This window comes from Hermetia illucens, chromosome 4 (assembly GCF_905115235.1).
Source record: "Hermetia illucens chromosome 4, iHerIll2.2.curated.20191125, whole genome shotgun sequence".
NCBI classification, from domain to species: domain Eukaryota; kingdom Metazoa; phylum Arthropoda; class Insecta; order Diptera; family Stratiomyidae; genus Hermetia; species Hermetia illucens.
Genome location: NC_051852.1, coordinates 19,882,598 through 19,902,176, shown reverse-complemented (window position 1 = coordinate 19,902,176; position 19,579 = coordinate 19,882,598). Strand labels below are relative to the sequence as shown.

The 19,579-nt window shown below is 44.3% G+C and overlaps 1 protein-coding gene across 1 annotated transcript in view; it reads left to right on the top strand.

Annotated features, from left to right (window-relative positions):
* LOC119655492 (gustatory receptor for sugar taste 43a) overlaps nt 1-19,579 on the top strand; it is a 115,176-nt gene that overhangs the window by 6,439 nt on the left and 89,158 nt on the right. The window contains exons 4-7 of the mRNA XM_038061394.1: nt 7,121-7,220; nt 7,393-7,458; nt 7,753-7,896; nt 17,666-17,863. Coding sequence (XP_037917322.1) covers nt 7,121-7,220; nt 7,393-7,458; nt 7,753-7,896; nt 17,666-17,863 — 508 coding nt within the window. The remainder of the gene's footprint in view (nt 1-7,120; nt 7,221-7,392; nt 7,459-7,752; nt 7,897-17,665; nt 17,864-19,579) is intronic.

Genomic DNA, 19,579 nt, shown 5'->3' with positions numbered 1-19,579 from the left:
AGTTCGAGAAGGATGTGCAAAAGGTAGGTAGTCACTTTTAAGTATACCTGCGAATAGTTTCCAGAGGGTGGAATAGGGTACGGTCATTAACGATACAAGTTAGACAGAAGTGTCTAAATTAACAGATCGGTAAAAAGATTGTAAAAGTTAGAGTGGAATTCAGTTAGCAGTAAGAGCAGAGGTCTCTGGTTCTCAAGGTAGCGATCAACCTTAAGAATACTCCTAAGTTTGAAGGAATGAAGAAGATGATTCTAGAGTAGGAGGTATCAAAACACTGGGCTACAGTAGTGACGAAATCCTCCTGCTCAGAGAGGAACTAGTTTTATCGATGCTGAAGAGTGAATATCGTCCGAATATACGGTGGTCCTTCGATTTGTAGTATTGCAAATTTATGCTTACTAGAACTATTTCATAGTTTCCTCTCTATTCTTATGGAATTGTAATCAGATATTAGTTTGTAGGTCATGTTCGTGTCTACTTTTTATAGGATTGTGTGCTTCCTTGCTTAATACTTTGTCAATCCCCTATACAAGGTTCTTCAGATAATACCATTTAATCCATCACACTTTTGGAGAGAGATCTTCATATTTATATAGATTTTCACTGTACTTTTCAACTGAACAACTCATCGCAAATAAAGCCGAATATTTTCTGGATCCTTTTGAGTGCAAGTTTGTAGCTGCTTCTTTCTGTCTACCTGATTCGCCGTTCTGTCTTCTGGTCTTTTTTGTCCGCTAAGCCACGGATGTGGAATCTTCGGAATCCATTTTCGATGATTGGAATTAGCTTATGTATCTTTTGTCCGTTCCATTTTCCAGTTGCCTTGGGTTTTCAATTTTGTGTAGTAGATTCGCGAATTCTTTTCAGCGATGATGTCTATTGGCAAGAAGCCTGCTGCGTGGCGTCCGGTCTCGTTAGAAAGCTGCTTATTAACTACAGGGCGTAGGTATATATTCTGTAGGCCTTAACGCAGTACCTCTGCTAGTAGTCTGGTAGTTATATTGTCAGTTAGGTTATTCTTATGCCTTCCGATAACTATGGTGAGCGTGTCTTTTAACCTCTTTTTTTTATCTATAAATATCGGACAATGAAACATGCTTCCAGCCCTCGGGTGTATCGGCGCTTGCAGAGCAGTCAAGGAATTCGTCCAATCGGAAGCCATGCAAATACCTCCTGCATCGACCGTGTCACGTCAGGAACTGTGTTAGGTGATAAGTCAATTCTTCGTATTTTCAATCGATCCATCTCTCAATAAAGGGATCAGTGTATAGGTCCAGGACCCTTTCCTGGAACTTTCTTACCATTGCTACCCTCTCCTATACAGCTCCTTCCTTGTGGCTTTTTGGAAGTTCGCAGTCCCCGGTTTCTCGTCCGCTAAGTCCAGTTAACCATTGATAATCATAGTTTCATGGCATGCATGGTTTCACTTATATAAAGTTCCACGTTTTTTGGATGCATCGCAACTGTTATCATTGCCAACGGTAGGAACCCTCGCACGGAGAGTCGGGGAACACCTGCTGTCAGAATATATGGTGTCCATTTCGTATCAATGAAGTCTCTCGATTATCCGAGCGAAGTAACCAGGGACTTCGAGTTTAATCAAGGTGCCCTTAATTCAAACAAACTCCAGTTGGCCGAATTAAAAGCACATTTTGGACATTTTGCGTCACCATCTTGTAGTACTTACCGACGGCTGACGCCTTCCGAGCCAGGTCCACTACTGTTGCAATTGCATCGACCGTAGAACGGGGTTTTCGAAACTCATACTGCTGTTTCCATAGGCCAGCAGCTCGTCGAACGGAAGCAGCATGTTGTATATCACCGTCCTCAAAATCATTCCCTTAATGTCTAAAAGACAGATAGGGCAATATGAAAAGACTACGTCAGGTAGTTTTTGGGGATTCGGTAGTAGAATCAACCTCTTATGCTGGGTGAGAAGCACTCCTTTTACCATGCATAATTCCAATGTGCTTATCAACCATGTGGCCCTGATTTTAGCACCCAACTTCAGGGCTTTTAGAATCCCGTCTAATCCCGAAATGTTATAATCCTCAATTCGTTCACAGATCTCTTGCAGCTCCTTCTCGGTCACCGCGGGGATCGAGAAGACGTACTGTTGAGCCGTTGGCTGAGGTGAATTTTCTTCGCAATTTGGAACAAGGGTCACGAGCACGTTATTTATGGTGAATTTTTCATATGAATCTGCTTCATTAGAACGTTCTACGGAACGCCTTACGGGTTTATATTATATTTGGTTTTTTAAGACTACTTCAAAGATCTTGATATTTTTCTCCAGCTTGCGATATTCTAGCCTCCCTCTTGGCAAACTTTAACTGCTCGCAGACGCGATATTGTAGAGTCACAGGCCTGCTGACATGGCTGAATTTCTTTTTTCAGCGCCGTGACCCACTTCTAAAGCTGCAGGGAGTGAAGGCTCCGGTGGATAAGCCTTTTCGGTTTCTAATGTCTAGAAAGGTGGCTTGGGATTCTCTGTCAGTATAGTGCTCACTCACCTCACAGACTACCCCCTTGTGAACGGGGTATTGAGGTAATTCTGATCGACAATTGAGCCTAACCATCTGCCTTGGACGGTGGGCATGCATTTAACTTTGGCTGACAAAATATCCAACTCCGCGAAAGTTTCAAGTAGGATTTGACCTTTGGTGTTTGTCAATCGTTAAAATCGCCTGCAATAATTTTAGCTCTGCGGTCTCTAGCCTCTAAAACCAAGTTATCTAGCACCTCCTGATATTGCGCTTTTGTTGCCCTGGGATGTATATATATGGGTGCCCTTGATTTTCGGTCTTTCAATGTAGGCTCCCAGGAATGTCTAGCTTTTTGTATGGTTTGACTTTTGCATCAGCACACTCCCAGATGTGTCTTTCACTCCCGTGGTACCACCGGTTTTTCTTTAAGGTTCACTGATTATTGTCACGTCTACATTCGATTTACGAGTAGTTTGTGAGAACAACCAAATTTAGTCCTACGTTTCAGCTCCCTCCTCAATCCCGGACATCTACGACCATCTGCAACGTGTCGGTCGTCCATTTCCTCTTTTCCTTTGCACAGTATGCAACGGGGATCTCCAGTGTAATCTTTGATAAGATGGCCTTTTCCTCCACATTTCATACACCTTTACAACATATCGTGCTGCTGAAAAGTAATCGAAATCGAGACATCTGAAGCATCTCTTGACATTTACCCCCTAAATCGGCAACCGACCCAACCTATTTTTACCTTGCCCGCGGTAACGCCAAATTTCCCAGGCAAGCTAATAATAGAGTTTGTGAGCCTCTATCACAGCCTCTTCAATTCTGCTAAGGTAAATTTGTTCTCTTAGGATGATAAGAATACCAACCCGTGAAGTAATCTCGTCTAGGTGTTTCGAGCTTTCACTTCTGCTTGTTCACCAAGCACCCTTTTCACCTGGCTACGAAAACTATTGACATCTCAGTGGATTTATTTAGCTTCAACGTCAGATCTCCTTCCTGCGTTCGCCTATTACAATTAACAGTATGCGGTAGTCCGTCAATTTCGGATCCCCTTTCACTTCCTGAAGGATATCGATGTAAGACGTATAATGGAAATAATCAGAACCATGTCCTTTTGCCGCTTTCTGCTCCTTACTTTGCCTAAAATGCATTATATGCACTAAAAGTTGGTGAGATTAGGCAACTCCACTCCACGGATATAAGTGATATAAGGGAGGATATCATTATGAAAAGCACGGACATTGGTGATGTCACTAGAAAGGCACAGGTTCACTAAGCCCTGGGAAGGGAATTTGAGATAATTGGGTTGCAAGTATCAAGTAAACCTTAAGAAGAGCCACAAGCTGCAACTAGTGGACTACATCCGCAGGTGGAATTCCAATTGGGCGATAGGAAGAGCGAAAATAAGTCGGTTTATGTATCGTCTTAAGGGGCAGCTAACTTAGAGAAGTCATACAGTCAAAAGAAATTTTTTCAATATGCTATGGGACGGGATGGTAATCCTGCGGGATATCGCTCATAGCTTCATTTTCAACAGAGAGCGAACGGTCACCACAAGTACACTGTCCTTACTTTCCGGAACAAATTATAGTCAACCCTTTCTTTTATGACGACAACTCGCCGGTGTAATCGAGTGCGGATGCAATATCTCCTCTAATCGCGCGCAATATCTCCTATAATCGCGAAGATGTCCGTACGTGTGGAGGTAGCGGATCGCAGTAATTCCAGGTGCAGCGATAAATAACTCTCCGGGAAACCGGGGGCTTTACTCCGTTTGAATGGATTGATGGCTGAAATAACTTCCCCTCTGCTTGGAGGAATAGTCCATATCCACATGTTACGGTGTCTAGCCATCTTATCTACGAAAGGACGCCGAGTTCTTTCCACCTCTTCAGTTGCTCGTCATCATGGATATGAAGTCGTCCGTTAAAATTCTTCACAGGACCATCAAAAGATATGTGACCACATTCTTTCGAGATGCGTTATGCACTTCTGTAATCATTGCGTTCTGCACCATGTTCCGCTTCCCTGCCCAACGCAATAATTATTTCCCTTTTGTCACGGTGCACACCACGGTAAACTTTTAGGGATTTCATTCGGGATCGGAGTTCGAGCGTGCCATGCCCGCAATCACTCATATCACTCATATCATCCGTCACCGGAAGGGGTTCGTTGCCACTTAGTTTTCCAGAGTATAAAAGCACGTTGCTAGAAGTGAGGCAAGAGGGTGGGGTATATTCTCCAGAGTCGCACCATCTCTCTTTGTTTGGTACCAGATTGTCCAGCTTTCGTCGCTCGAGTTGGCGCATTCTGAGAAACCTCGATACCGTTGTCGAGCTATTCCAGCCAAAGATGGTAGACGTGAGGTCATTCCCTATACGAGTCGTTGATGACCCTTCCGTAGCAGTAAAGTGTCGAAGTTTCCATCCCTTTTAGTTGTCTTTTACGGCGAATATTTTGAGTGTATCCTTAAACCCAATTTACAGGGCGGAAAGAGGTCACATGGAGGAGTAAAGTGAACTGGATGAAAAAAAATCAGTTGATGACGGTGATATACAGCCCTAGCTGATAGTCTACAGGGTTGTAATGAAAAGTCGGTGAATGTCCATATTTTCTCAAAAAGGTAGCAGACAGCTATTTCTTAAAAAAAAATGGAAAATATCCTTTTTTCTCACTACGAAAAGCGTGCAGGAAATATCTGGGAGAATCGACGATAACAAGGTCCTAGGTTTGGGTGCTATCCTCAACAAAGTTTTGAAGCTAGCAGTGAAGATGGTCTGAACTTTCCGCGAAAACCTTCGAGGCACGCCTTAAAACTTGTCTTTTCTCTGGTCAATGGAGAAGGAAAGAGATGCCGGATTGTTTTAACTGCCGGCCAGAAATTTGAAGGAAATGGGAAGGGTCATCTATAAGTAATAGGCTTTCAGCATTCGTTGAAAATGGTAGTCGCTTGTTTGAGCGACAGTATTGGTTTTGGTACGATCACTCGATGGTGAAAACAATGAGCATGGCTGCATACTTAAGGGTAAGTGTCGTTAGTTTAGGTAAGTGCTGCACCGTTCTGACGTTAAGCATGAATAATGCACTCGACTCTGTAGATTGGTAATAAATCAAAAATCTGCTGGCTAAAATAGGCGTTCTTGGGAACTTGCCGAGACTGGTCGTAGACCATCCGTCAGGGGTTCGGCAGACAATGGACACAGGAAATACGTCGGTGCAGCGGGTGGGAAGGTTCGATGCCACATCCTGCACTGTAGAATTTGAGTACACTGGATTGCTCGTGCTTCCCGGCCCACCAGTTTCCGAGAAGGCTACGACTGTCTGTGCGTAGATGATTTCGCCGTGGTTGTCACCGCAAAACGACAGAGTCCCTAAGAACGGCGAACTTCTGGTTGGAAAGAGTTGGTTTGATCCTAGCCAGAGAGAAGACGAAAACAGTGTTATTACGGATCGCGAAAAAAAGAGCATCAATTATTTGAGGTGGATACTGAGTCAAAGGGTGCCAAAAATATACCGGCCAAAGGGCGAGGAATGTTTACTGCAGCAACCTTTAATAATGTTACTGGTCGAAACACAGCCGTAGGTAACTTACAGCTGGGGTAATATGTGCGTTACTCCTACTGGTGCAAAAGCTGATAAGCCTGCAGAACAGAGAGGAGGTCAACTGCGCATATAAACTTATGGCTGCAAGTGTTCTTAGCGCCTTCAGGACAACATCAGACCAGGCAGCATTGGTTATAGCGCATATAATTCCAATTGACTTACTTAAGAGGAAATATGTCTCATGTACTGGAAAAAGGAATGCGCTCATCACCAGCGACCGGAAAATAAAGGGTACCGCTGGGATAGAGCCATGTAATCACTTCAACCGTCGATGGGGTGACACTTAAGGGATAGTCAATGGATGAACGTGGTTGGAATGGGTCAAATGAATTTCTCGCAATTTCTCACAGGATACGGAAGCTATTCTAGACAGCAACTGCAGCACTTAAGGCTGACTGGTCTTCCAATTGTTCTAGATGTGGTTACACGCTGGTGGAGCCAGAATATGTTATGTACCATTGACTCCACATTCGAGGTGGAGAAATGGAGACTGAGAGCATGTATGTAGTTTGAAAGTAGCTCAGGACGTTTAGTACTTACATCTGCATTTACATATAAAGATTTAGGACGACCTAATGTGGAAGGCGAGGGAAAGCCAAGCTGAAAAAGTCCGAATCATGGGATTTCAGCGTAATCCATGCAGTGATACTTAATGTATATGGACTGTACGCGCGGTAGAGAGCTGGCTGTAGATAGTAAAGCCTTTTTTCCAAGACTTTCTAGGTAGAAAAAGACAAAAAAGAAGCTGATCAGAAGGCAATGAATCGATTTTCTCCAGAAACCCTGAAAGATGAAAATGTAACGCTTGATTTAACTCTGTCCACATCCTTACGATCCTTCAACGATTTCGATTTGAAAGTTCAGAAATCATTTCAAGTGTAATAAATTTTATATTGCAATTTTCCAGTCAATATTTAGATTTTCTTTCGGCTGTTGTTGAATTTCGATTATTGTTGATTTATTTTCATCTTTTTTCCTCCATGAAATTTGGCTCGGTGCTGGTGGATGACGAATTTTGGGTACAGGCAGACGACACCCTTTCGTTGTATACGAATGAAGAGAAGGATCGAAAACGAGGATATGCACTGATGATTACTGTCATGGCGGTGATAAGTATGATGTTGAGTAAGTTATGACATAAATACTTTGTTAAGGATTTGTAGTTGGGGAAGGTTTGGGGTTAGAATAGTAGAGAGTTGATGATCTTTAAATATCTTAATGTACTTGGTCTTTGAATGGAAAGGATTATGTAGTCAAGGAAACGTACAAATGCCTTTTTTCCTCTTCTCCTTTTCAGGCTTAGACATTTGGTCCTGGTACAATGTGGCGAGCTCTATGATGACCGACGAAAAGGAATCTCCCAGTAAGTACGCAATCAGAATTAATAAAATAAACCCATATACCATCCTGAAATAGTCCTGACTCTCCTTTTGAGACGATTAAATCTTTCCAAATTGTTGAAACAATCTTTCCTTGCTTCCGGCTACTCCCCATAGTCCGGTCGTAATAGGTTAAGTTCTACTCAAAGCAGTTTGGACAGACCCATTCGTCCTTTCCTGACCATCTCCCATCCAGAACCCCATCTTGTGCACATGTAAGTGTTCATATCTGAGAACGTATCTCACAATGCATTTCATTTATGTTTTCAAACTTGCAGAATTAAACGTTCAATGGTATATCCCATTCTATGGCCTGTACTTCATCCTGATGGGACTTCATGTTCACTTTGCACACTCGGCAGTTGGTCTTGGAAGACGATATCGTCGCCTAAACATGGCACTCAAGAATTCATTTCAAGAAGGTGTGTATGCATGAAATTTATTACAACCGCACCATCACCATTACCATTGTGAGTGGAGCTGCAGATGTTGCTCCTGGAATATGCTCCACTTGGACGGGTCCTTCAAGGGTGACAGGGTGATTGTAAGTGGATTGGAGTAGTTGAATATTTTGTATTGGAAAATTGTCATCACGTTATGAAGACATAGGGTGTTCTTAAGGAAGGATAGTAGGGTTGCGAGGAAGGGTTGCGGGGATCAAAAAGTGTCCTGAAGTTGAGGGATTAACAAAAATGATCCGAAATTTGTTAGGCCGCTATTAAGGCAAGAAAGACTAAGTATCATCAGGAATAAAAAAAGAGGTTGACTGACGGTTTCTTCCGGGGCAGAGACAACACATCAGACGCTGCCTCACCTCTGCCATGGGAGCAGCGTGACTGAAAGTATCGACAGGTGGTAATCGCTCCATTATATTGAAGTGAAATTCGTCGTAAGTTTAGACCTAAATCAGGCTGAAGTGAATTTTTGTTGAGGAGGCGCAGAGGTGAGGCAGCGTCTGATGAGTTGCCTCTGCCCTGGACGAAAGCGTCAGTCAACTTTTTTGGGTGTTTAACTCAAAAAAGAGGAGTCCGTGGACCACAAGAGAGGAAGTAAGTTACTTTCCAAGTGGTCCGGTCCGTCATTAAGTGGGTGCGAACTCAGGACTCCCAGCATCCTCAACAAAAAATCATGAAGAAGTTTCCAAGGGCTTGGGGCTGTTTTAATCGCGACGTGAATGAAGGCTTTGTTCTAGGATTCGGGATGATCTAAACCAATGCATTTCAAAAGACTGACCGACCGACTGCAATCTGTGCCAAAATGTCTGATACTCCAGATAATGACCTCGATGTCTCTTCAGAAGGGAATTGAAGAAAGGGAGTAACTGGCCTCGATATTGTGTTGCTTGATGCACTCCATCTCACATATGTGACTCTCAGTTACCATTCTTCCTTCTCAAGATATGTAGAGAATAATAGCCTCTTTTTTACTTCTCCACCTTTTATTTGGTAATTTATCGAATTTGATATCCAGGTTGACTTTCTTGGGCCGACCCACATTGGGCACTATCTGCCAAAAGCTTTTAACTTTACGTCTGTCGAAGAACTCTACCAAGTGGAGTCCTTTGGCATGATAGGTGTCTCGGCGTTGTCACAAAGATGATATTAAATGATGATATTGATATTGGGCTGTGGTGCCTGTTTTTATACCATCGCTTTTGCACAAGAGCGGTTTGACTTTTGGCAATTTCAAGATTGGATATTTTGAATTTTTGTATTAAATGTTTTTTTTTTTCTTTTGGAGATCAGGTACCATCCTTAGATAGAAAGTATTTTCAATTTAATCTGGTCTTCTAACTTGGCCGTTCGGTCATTATTCTTCTTCAGATGTTTCTGAGTAACCAGAAATCTCTAATTCCATGTGTCCAGGATGATAGTTTCCCAAGGTCTGTGAAATGTTCTGAAAAACTTCCCAAATCCTTGATGAAGGTGTACTAATACTACTGCCAAGGAAAGCTACATCCCCCCAAGGGGTCGTCAACGGTCCTTAATGGGTCATTTACGATACGGGAAGTGGTGTTCCCAATGTGCCCGAGCTGATTGCTAATGTCTTGATACACGTCAGGACGCACTGGGAGTGTCCGGAGCCGTCGACAACTTCTTGCCGTCGTCGATGGGGTGATGTGGGCCTAGCTCTGCCAAGGTGGTAGTTGTGGCGTGTATCGGGGGCCAGCCCCTTCAGGACCCCTGGTCGCGTAGTATGCATTGAACCAGTATTAGTAAACCGCTTTGTCCCGAGAGAGGGCTGATCTGTCCTTGAATTCCGGGATCACCTAGCGTAGGTCAGACCTCAGGAAACTGGGGAAGGGGCTTCGTCCCGGAGGGTATGCCTGCTTTAGACTATTTCGGCCCGCACCCTTGCACACGATGCGCTGGTAAAAACTTCAATAGAAAATAAAAACAACATAAATGAGGAGACAGTGGGAATAGAGAAAGGGTTGACTGCGTTCGTTCGCAGCACCTAAAGGACGCAGCAAAGGCTGAAATACCCGACGCATAAATAAAGAAGATTCGCAAAGTGATGCGGCAACTGGGGCGGAGACGGCAACTCAGACAGTACCACGCACTACTGTAGTTGCGGAAAGGGGTACAGTGGAAACCGCTGAAACTGACGAGCCTGCTTCGAATATAAGCCGAATGGAATCGCAGTCGACTGTTCTTGTCAAAGCCGAAGAGGAAAGGCTTAAAAAGATGCGCGCGGCAGTTGTGAAGTGCATGCGGTTTATTTATTTATTTATTTAATGAGGATAATATACAGGAAACAAATTCCTTATTACATATTGTCCTCAGAGGGAGGAACAAGTGAATGGTTTATTTTACGCTTAAAGCTAGAGAAGGAAATAGAGTCAAAGGAGTATAGAGCCTTGGGGAACACCAGAGAAGGAGAGAAGGAACGAGATGTGTAACCATGAAAAGCCACTTTGCAGGAACGGTATGAGAGATAGAAGGAAAGCTAAGAGACGACTGAGGGAGGGAAGTAGAGTAATGAGATTTTAGAGAGGAGAATGTTATGGTTAGTTGGTAACGTTCTTCCAGAAAAACGTCAGAAAAGGCGGTAAAAACGGGCTGATGGAGATTTAGGAGCTCCTGCATCAAATTTCATATTATAGCCGGACATGGCGAGCAATAGAATATGCGTGAAAAGCGCCCCCTCTCCCGGCTGGGAATACCGTAAGGGCGAAAGGATAGCAGATGCCATTGCAGAGAGAATTGGGGAAAAAACGAATGGAGTATCACAGGTACTATCCGGGCCTCAGAAGCAGAAGGCAAAGAGGGGCAAGAGGTAATAAAGCGCCGCGTGCTCAGATAATGCTCTGCCTAAAATTAAGGCTGGGACGAATGGTGGAGTATCGAAATAAAAGGTGGAGAGACGAAGGAGAACTAAACCGCTAGCTTATTAAGTCGACGGAAAGCAAAACCTTTGCGGAAGTTCTCAGCGAAATATGTTATAGCATCAATCTCGAAGATAGCGGGGCGAAAGTGCCTTTCTTTTGGAAAAAATTAAAAGTGGTGGGGTCCTAGTCGCATTAGGCTCGAGGAGAACAGATAAAGGTACGTTCTGTGAAGCAGTGAAGCGGCTACAGGAGAGTAAGCTTTGGTTTCTTGTCTAGAACCCACGTGCTCTCTACAAATCCGAGATATTGATTGCCTCGCAGAATCGAACGAAGGTGAAAGTAAACAATCCCTTGGTTGGTATCACCTCTGCGAACTGTCGAGGTCAAAAACTCGCTGCGGTGGAAGTTTCCAAGCAATACGTGAGGAAACTTCTGAATGGCAGTAAATTCAGAATTGGGTGGGTAATATGTATGATAAGAATCCGGGCCGCCCCAACCAAATGTTACAGATGTTTAAATTGTTGGCATATGTCTGCAATATGCCAGGTATAAAGTGAATACATGCAACGAAAAGGAGAGTTGCGTTCTATATAGGGATCTGGCGCATCTGATGAACGTCCTGTAAACACTACGGGCTCGCGGCGGTGTTCAGTCTTCAGAGCAGAGCTGGAAAGAGCTCGAGCGTGGTTAAAATGATCCGCATCGTGCAGATAAATATGCACGGGAGTGCAACCGCTCCCGAGTTGCTGGCGCAGAACAGCACTGAAACAAGGAGTAAGATTCATGGGGACTAGACATATCAGGTACCGCTACCATCTGGGTTCGGGGCGGCATCCTCTTTAGGGTTCTTGCCCAAGGCGACGCAGGCATGATGCTTTGGAGGGCGGTTTCTTGGGCACAGAGGGCCGGATCCTGGTCGGGGATGACTTCAATGGCAGGACCTTCGAATGAGGCATGCTTGACCCAGACTCCAGAGGGATACGAATTCTCGAAATGGTGACGAGAATGCGACTCGTCGTTTTAAACCACCAAAACCTTCTAGCCTTCAGGCTGCGAGGGAAACATTCCGGAAGTAACCTTCGTGTTGAAATCATTGGTGTTGCTGGTTGACGAGTGGCGAGTTCAGGAAGACTGCTCGGTAAGCGACCACCATTACATCACTTTCGAAGTGGTTGACACAACCTCCCGGTGTGCTCCACCGCGACACTCTTTCCGTGCGTGAAACGTCGCGGAAGTTTTCGAAACTCTTCAAGCAGGTGGGGTCGCGCTGGAGAGCACTCTTAGTGGCGAGGGAAGAGACATGTACCACAATGACAGAGTACAGATCAGCCAAAAGGAGACTCCGCAGCGAAAACCATGAGCAAAGCTTGCTGCAGGTAGGAGCTGGTCGGCGAGGTGAAAAGAGTCCCGTTAGGACTCGGTTACAAACTGGTAACCCGAAAAATTGTGGCTCTGCGGAAATCCTGTTTCGCATTGTACGGGAACTATTTCTTGCGCACCCCTTAAATGATGATAACGGCAACCGAGGACTGCCCATTTTTCTCTTTAAAAGAGTTGGAGGAGGCAGCCTTCTCTACGAAAAAGAAGAAGGCACTAGGACCCGTTAGCATTCCGGCAGAGATTTACAAACTGGTCGACCAACATCAGCCAGAACTACTGCTGTATTCAATGCTTGCCTGAAAGAGGGCATTCTCCCTTCTTGTTTAAAGGTGACGGGACTTGCGCTGATCAGTAAAGAGAAAGGTGACCTTGAATTGCTGCATAGCGACTATTTTGTACCCTTGGTACTGCTGGGAAAGTGCTCGAAAAGCGCATCAGAAGTAGACTCGTTGAACTGATATGTGCTGCCGGAGACTTATCCCCATGGCAGTTCGGCTTTAGAGCAGGGATATTCACAATTGATGCTATCATAGATGCCATTCATCAAGCGGAAGCACACAGACGCCGAAGTTGGTGCTCCTTGTAACACTTGATGTCAGAAATGTTTTTAATTCCGTAAGATAGAAAGACATTTTAGGCACAATAGACAATACTTCTCATGTGCCGGGCTATCTCTTACGGATATTGAGGGATTGGCTAAGGGTCCACTCCCTGCTCTATCAGACGCTCGATGGTCAGAGGAAGATAGAGGTCACGCCGGGGATAGTACAGGGATTCATCTTAGGGTCGGATCTATGAAATGCTTCCGATGATAGTCTGCTTAGATTTGACATGCTTGAAGAGTTGGTCTTGGTCATTTATGCAGATGATATCGCGGCGCTTGTTGATGGACGCACTGTCGAACAGGCGCAAAATAGGCTTGGCACTGGTAAGCGTACTGGTTTCAAAAAAAAAAACGGAAGTAGCCATCCTGATTAAAAAGAGAATTTCGACCCTGCGTCCCATATTGATCGGCAAGTCAATAATCGAGTCAAAACCAACGGTTAAGTACATTGGACTGACGCTTCACTCAAAGAGACAAGGAGCAGATGGACTGTGCGCCTCATTGGCAACTTAGGTTCGTGGATGAGTTGGAAGCATGGTGAGACTGACTATTTTCTTACCTAGCTTCTAACTTAACATGGACGTTTTCAGCATTACCTGAACAAAGCTGGGGAGGAACGATCTCCTGATTGTGTGTTTTGAAATTGAATTGAAATTGAAGGTGGAATGGGATTCATCAACAACTTTACTGAAACAGATAACATTGTCGAGGGTATGCAGAGGAGCGTTGACAAGTGGAGCCGGGTTGTGCATTACGGGCTCTTCTGGTTGCAAGGAATATAGAGCTCGACCGGTGGTGGGTCGGGATGGCAGGGGGTCTCTTGAACTAACAATTACCTTCTTCCTCTCCCCTCCCGTTAGTGAAAGGAATTTCCTGATTTGAAGCCACGCAAGGCGGGGGAGATCGGGTAATGTCACAAACGATTTCACGCTAGCTCTCTGACAATAGGGGTGTTTAGTTGGTAGTCCGACGGGGTACCGGTGCGGATGTCCAACACTGTGCATAAACGCATCACCTAGCCTACCCAGAAAAGGGAAGTTACATTGACCATTCGACTCGGTCCTTACCGCATTCCTGCTTTCTGTGCGCCTCTCCATACATCTTATATGGTGCAGCATACTTACTTCACTACAATACACTGTAGTACACTGTGTTCGTTATTAAGACTTCGCTAAAGTCAGCATGGCTCTTTCTAACCAAAATTTTACCGCTCTCACTGTTTTCGTCGCATAAACCTGCATATCCTGTGATTATCTTCGAAAGCGACAATCGTATTTCGTTCTGGGATGAAAGAGTAAGCACCCTGCGGTGCCCTCGTTATGACAGTGTACTCGTTGGGGCTCTTGTTCGTCCTGTAACAGAGAGTCCTTTGTGAGAGGTAATTTTCAATTTCGCGTCAGGTGGCTGAATTCAATGCGTTTTTGACATGGCTGTTGTAAATGACTCTCTCCATCATTTTCCCCATTGTATCCAACAGATCGGACGACATGATGCTGGATTCCCAGGTGGCTTACTAGGTTTGCGAAGCAACACTAACTGTTACTTTTTCAATTGGGTAGAGAATATTTCTTCTTTTAGGCACGCCTCGAAGGTGTTGGCGAAAAGGTTGGGCCTAGTCTTTACTATCCGCTTCAAAACTCTGTTAGGAATGCCATGCAAGCCTGGAGCCTTGTTATCGCTGGTTCTATCACACAATTCCCGCCGATGGAGGAACTTTCCGTCGTTACTGGAGGTATTATACACTCTTTGAGCTGAACAACTGTTTGCTTTCCACTGTTTTGATAGTGAGGAAAGAGAGTGAAAACAACCTCTTTCAAGGGACACGGACAGGTCGCCAGAGGTGATCATCACAGCTTTTTCATTACCTCCCTGTATGCCCCATCCCAAGGGTTTATATCGGCATGGTCGCACAGCTGTTTGAAGTAGTTCTTTTTACTCTTCCGAATGGCTTCTTTTAGGTGGCCACAACGCTACCTGTTTGTCTGCTATCGTTACTGGTCTTTCCCCTGAACCTTTGGTGAAGCACATTTACGGTTCGCAAAGTTACTATTTCGTTGTTTCTCCAGTAGTTGGTGATTGGTTTTTCACTTTTCTCTGGCCGTATCATTCAAGGATATGCCGGTCTTGGGCGTGCGGAAAACGTACCGCCTAACTCCCCTTCCTCAAAAGCTTTCACGGTCCACCGGGCAAGTCACCTGGTATTCTGCGAGAGTTTCTTTTCGACCTCGATTCGCTGTTTATTTACACGTCCTCACTGACTGATCAAGTACTGGCTAAAGCTGAGCTCACATAGGTCAGGTCTGCTATAGACTACAGACCCCTTCCTCTGAATGGATATTACGTCTCAATGTTCATGAGAACTACGTCTAGATCTGCGAATGCTTCGAGCAGAAGACGTCTTCTTACATCTGCTGGCTGCTCCATTCAAGAGCTCGGGCATTAAAATGACCTGTTTCGATTATCGGTATGGAGGTTTTCAGTCTTAACTGCACAATATTGGGAAAGCACGATTCCCTAATTGTACACTCTGGAATGGAGTGGACCATGCAGATCGCCTCTTTTTTACTTCTGGAAGGCGGGGTGGGATTCGTCAGCAACTTTATACAGATACAGCGGAGCTCTTTGCAGACAACATCGTCCGAGAGATGCTGAAGAGCGCCAGATGGCAAGAGTTCCTGCAACTAACATTTGCCTTCTTTTTCTCCCCTCCCTTTGGTGGAAAGAATTCTGTGACTTAAAGGACCTTTAAGTCGGGTCAGTGGGAGCTAGCCCAAAGTAATGGGGTAATACCGAATCTCCAGGCTAATTCTCTGGACTATCGCAACGGTGCGCCGTTGGACTATCAACCCAAAAAAAAAAAACAGGAACAAAAATGACCTTACGGGAGGCTTGTCGATGGCTGGAACATGATCCGAGATGCAAGTGTAACATATTCTTTTTGACCATCAGCCAGGTGGCCGTTAAGGTTTTGTATTGAGTGGTGACATCTTTCCAGCTTGTAGGACAGCGCAGGGATGCAATGGACATGAAAAGCACGTTTAAAGTTACCCTCCTCTGGGTTCTCCGTTATAGTAATCTTGTGAATAAACGGACCGAAGGACTGACCAATCGGAACTTCACTCTTGACAGTTTTTCGGTGGTGGCGTCAGTGTCAGGCTGGCGATTGTGAAGAGTGGAATCTTCTCACATTACTCGATAGCCTCTAGCTTCTGATATTGAAAGCCTACCAACTGTGCTGAATCAAGGAGAGTCTGGTCTTCCTATTATAAGGCTCGATCGCGAGATTTTTTGGACCGGATGTAGGCAAGTGCACACAAGATTATGGCCGTTTGCATGGGACACTGACTTTTAGGGGGCCATGACGTCAGACTCGGTGTACTGTCTAATTCTCATTGTCAAAGTTGTGAAGAAGAGGTAGACATCGTCAAGCAATTTTTTGGTATTGCCTAGCTTTAGTTAGAGCGAGCCTTCGAACACTAGGTGAACAATTCTTTGGGTACCTCAAAAAGATCTCTGCCAGAGCTGCTATCCTACGTTACACTTTGGACTGGTTCTGTAGATTTGAGCAGGCTCGAGTTTCTTCCTTTTGCCCTACCCACAGCAGGCAGAGTCTTAGGAGTTCGTGACATAAAAACGGAGCACCAAAGCGCTGATTGGGCTTTTGGGAGCGGCCACTAATACTTACCTGTCCTTGTGTCTCAGAGAACCTAGCCACGTATTTTCCATAGTCAGTTTATGGAAGGTGGCTTGTGAATGGAACCTGGGTATCTGAAAATACATTGACAAAAATGTGTGGGGTCAAGGTGACCTGTGGTGTGATTATGTTATAATATAGACTGAGCAAAGGTTACCCTATTTTTAGAGGAGTTTAGTAACAGGTTCAGCTTTAATCATCATCATCATCATCAACGGCGCAACAACCGGTATCCGGTCTAGGCCTGCCTTAATAAGGAACTCCAGACATCCCGGTTTTGCGCCGAGGTCCACCAATTCGATATCCCTAAAAGCTGTCTGGCGTCCTGGCCCACGCCATCGCTCCATCTTAGGCAGGGTCTGCCTCGTCTTCTTTTCCTACCATAGATATTGCCCTTATAGACTTTCCGGGTGGGATCATCTTCATCCATACGGATTAAGTGACCCGCCCACCGTAACCTATTGAGCCGGATTTTATCCACAGCCGGACGGTCATGGTATCGCTCATAGATTTCATCATTGTGTAGGCTACGGAATCGTCCATCCTCATGTAGGGGGCCAAAAATTCTTCGGAGGATTCTTCTCTCGAACGCGGCCAAGAGTTCGCAATTTTTCTTGCTAAGAACCCAAGTTTCCGAGGAATACATGAGGACTGGCAAGATCATAGTCTTGTACAGTAAGAGCTTTGACCCTATGGTGAGACGTTTCGAGCGGAACAGTCTTTGTAAGCTGAAGTAGGCTCTGTTGGCTGACAACAACCGTGCGCGGATTTCATCATCGTAGTTGTTATCGGTTGTGATTTTCGACCCTAGATAGGAGAAATTGTCAACGGTCTCAAAGTTGTATTCCCCTATCCTTATTCTTGTTCGTGTTTGTGTTTGACCAGTGCGGTTTGATGTTGTTGGTTGATTCGTCTTCGGTGCTGACGTTGCTTTAATACTCACACTAAACAGTCGAACCAGGTTCATTCTCGGAACGATAAGTCCTGCCGGCCATTTTCACAAAATTTCCATCTACCATAAAAATTACGCATCGACATTTTTTGCTCCTTGGCAATGATATACGGTTGATTTGCTTCATCTACAAGGTCATCTCCATTAGCCACAATATTCACCATCAAATATCCATATTACATGTTCTCGTTGAACATTTTTTCTTACACTCATTGGCAATTTTCTCACAGATATCAAATCGCATGCGGCTCATTTTGGTGGTCCGGGGATTTTCCGGGTTTCCACTGTGAATAGCAACAATAGAAAAACTAAAGATACTTTGACGACAACAGAATTGACGCCATCGACTATAACGACAACTAATCAAAAGAAGATGTCATCTGGCGAAAATATAATTAATGGTGGCGGAGGAGGACGACAAATGATGGGTAAGTAAGATTGTAGGGGTGAAGTCCTAGTTGGAAAAATTATGTAGGTTGTGGTTGTGTGGGATTTGGAAGGACTCATCCTTGTAGAGTTTTCTATCCAGTACAAAATCCTTATTGCAGTGGCTTAAATATTCTCGCATTTATTTGTAGATTTTAAGGAAATTGATTAAAAATGTGTGGCCTTCTCATGGCACAGTATTTCATTTTCCAAGGGAGTTGAAGGGGAGTCTAAGGGGGTGACTCTCTTTTTGCCAGTTATAGTCGTGTGAGATATCATATGAAAGAGCTTGATTAGTTTATTTTCAATCTACAATTATTTTTTAGTTCAAGTTCAACCGTGGGGAAATGAAAGGTCACGAAGTGTAAAATTTTCACCCCCCCCCGTTTTTTGAGTCTAAATATCTCTGCAATTCCGTAACCTTAATTAGATGATTCTCTACTAAAGTTTCGAAAGCGAAAGGGTTGAAAAATTCCACACTGGGCGTCTCACCATTCACACGAATCAGGTGCGATAAAGGAAAATATCGGGAATCTCCATACACCACGTTCCACTATACAAAATAACAAAGCAATTCACTGCCATTGAGTGTTGTTGACAATGAATCCCCTCCACAATTAATTAATTAATTAAGGTGTTGTTTGAATAGAGTAATGATTCAAAAGAATAAAAGGATCAGCTTGATTGTTGTCTGTTGGCATCCATAATAGATAGAGAATGAGTTGACGAATCCAGGTTTGGCTCTAGGTGCACTTTCGCTAAGGTAACTTAATCTAGCCAAGTCATTTGTTATCGAAGGATAGCGTTTTTTCCGCAGAACTGCCTTCAGGAAAGGAATCATTAATTTAAATGTTCATTGTCTTGCCATTGCCATTCCTCGCTTTCCAGTATTGAATGGTGAAACGGCCAATGTTGGCTGCTCGAGGTGGAGGTAGATTATCTGGAATCAAGTGTAGGTGGTTGTTGATTTATGGGTTGCGAGCGAGGCATATGGTTTGGAGTTTTTGTTTGATGATTACTTTGTAATCTTCGGTAAGACTCTGTTAGCATTCAAGTTGAATGAGTTCGTTTAATTTGAGGAAAATTGGTAATGATTAATACCTGTACGGGGACGTAATGTTGGTTTTGCCTCTTTGGATAATGAAGGAAGTCAACGAGACTCTTTCTGACTGAAAATTAAAGCTATCATACAACCTCGCGAAACCTAAAACGCACTATGGAAAAACCGCCCAGAATCCTCAATCTATTTGAAGTGAATCATCCGTTGAAACTATTGATAGAGGGGAAACAAACAAGGTGAAAAGTCAAAGCAGCTTTCATGACCTAGGATTCAAGAAAAAAAATGAAGACGACGTGTGCTTCCCTCCTACCTCACTTCCGGCCTAAAAGCAGTGTCACCGAAGAGATACGCAGGTGTTGAACTATCCTAATTGTGTCCGCGTATCTACAAAAGGCAACGGTCAACATCTGCGAATCTCTTCGGTCATTCTGCTTCCAGAGTCAAAGTGTGACAGTGTCTGGTGAGTTGTCGCTGCCTTGGAACAAACCGTAAGCGGGCTTAGTCTCTGTTTTTCAATATTTGGATGTTTTTTTTGGGGTAGGGTAGGTGAATGCATTTACGCACAGACTGTTGGACTTCCGCAACGGTACGTCGTTGGACTACCAACTAAACACCTCCCCATCGTCAGTCAGCTAGCCTGGAATTGTTTGCCACATTA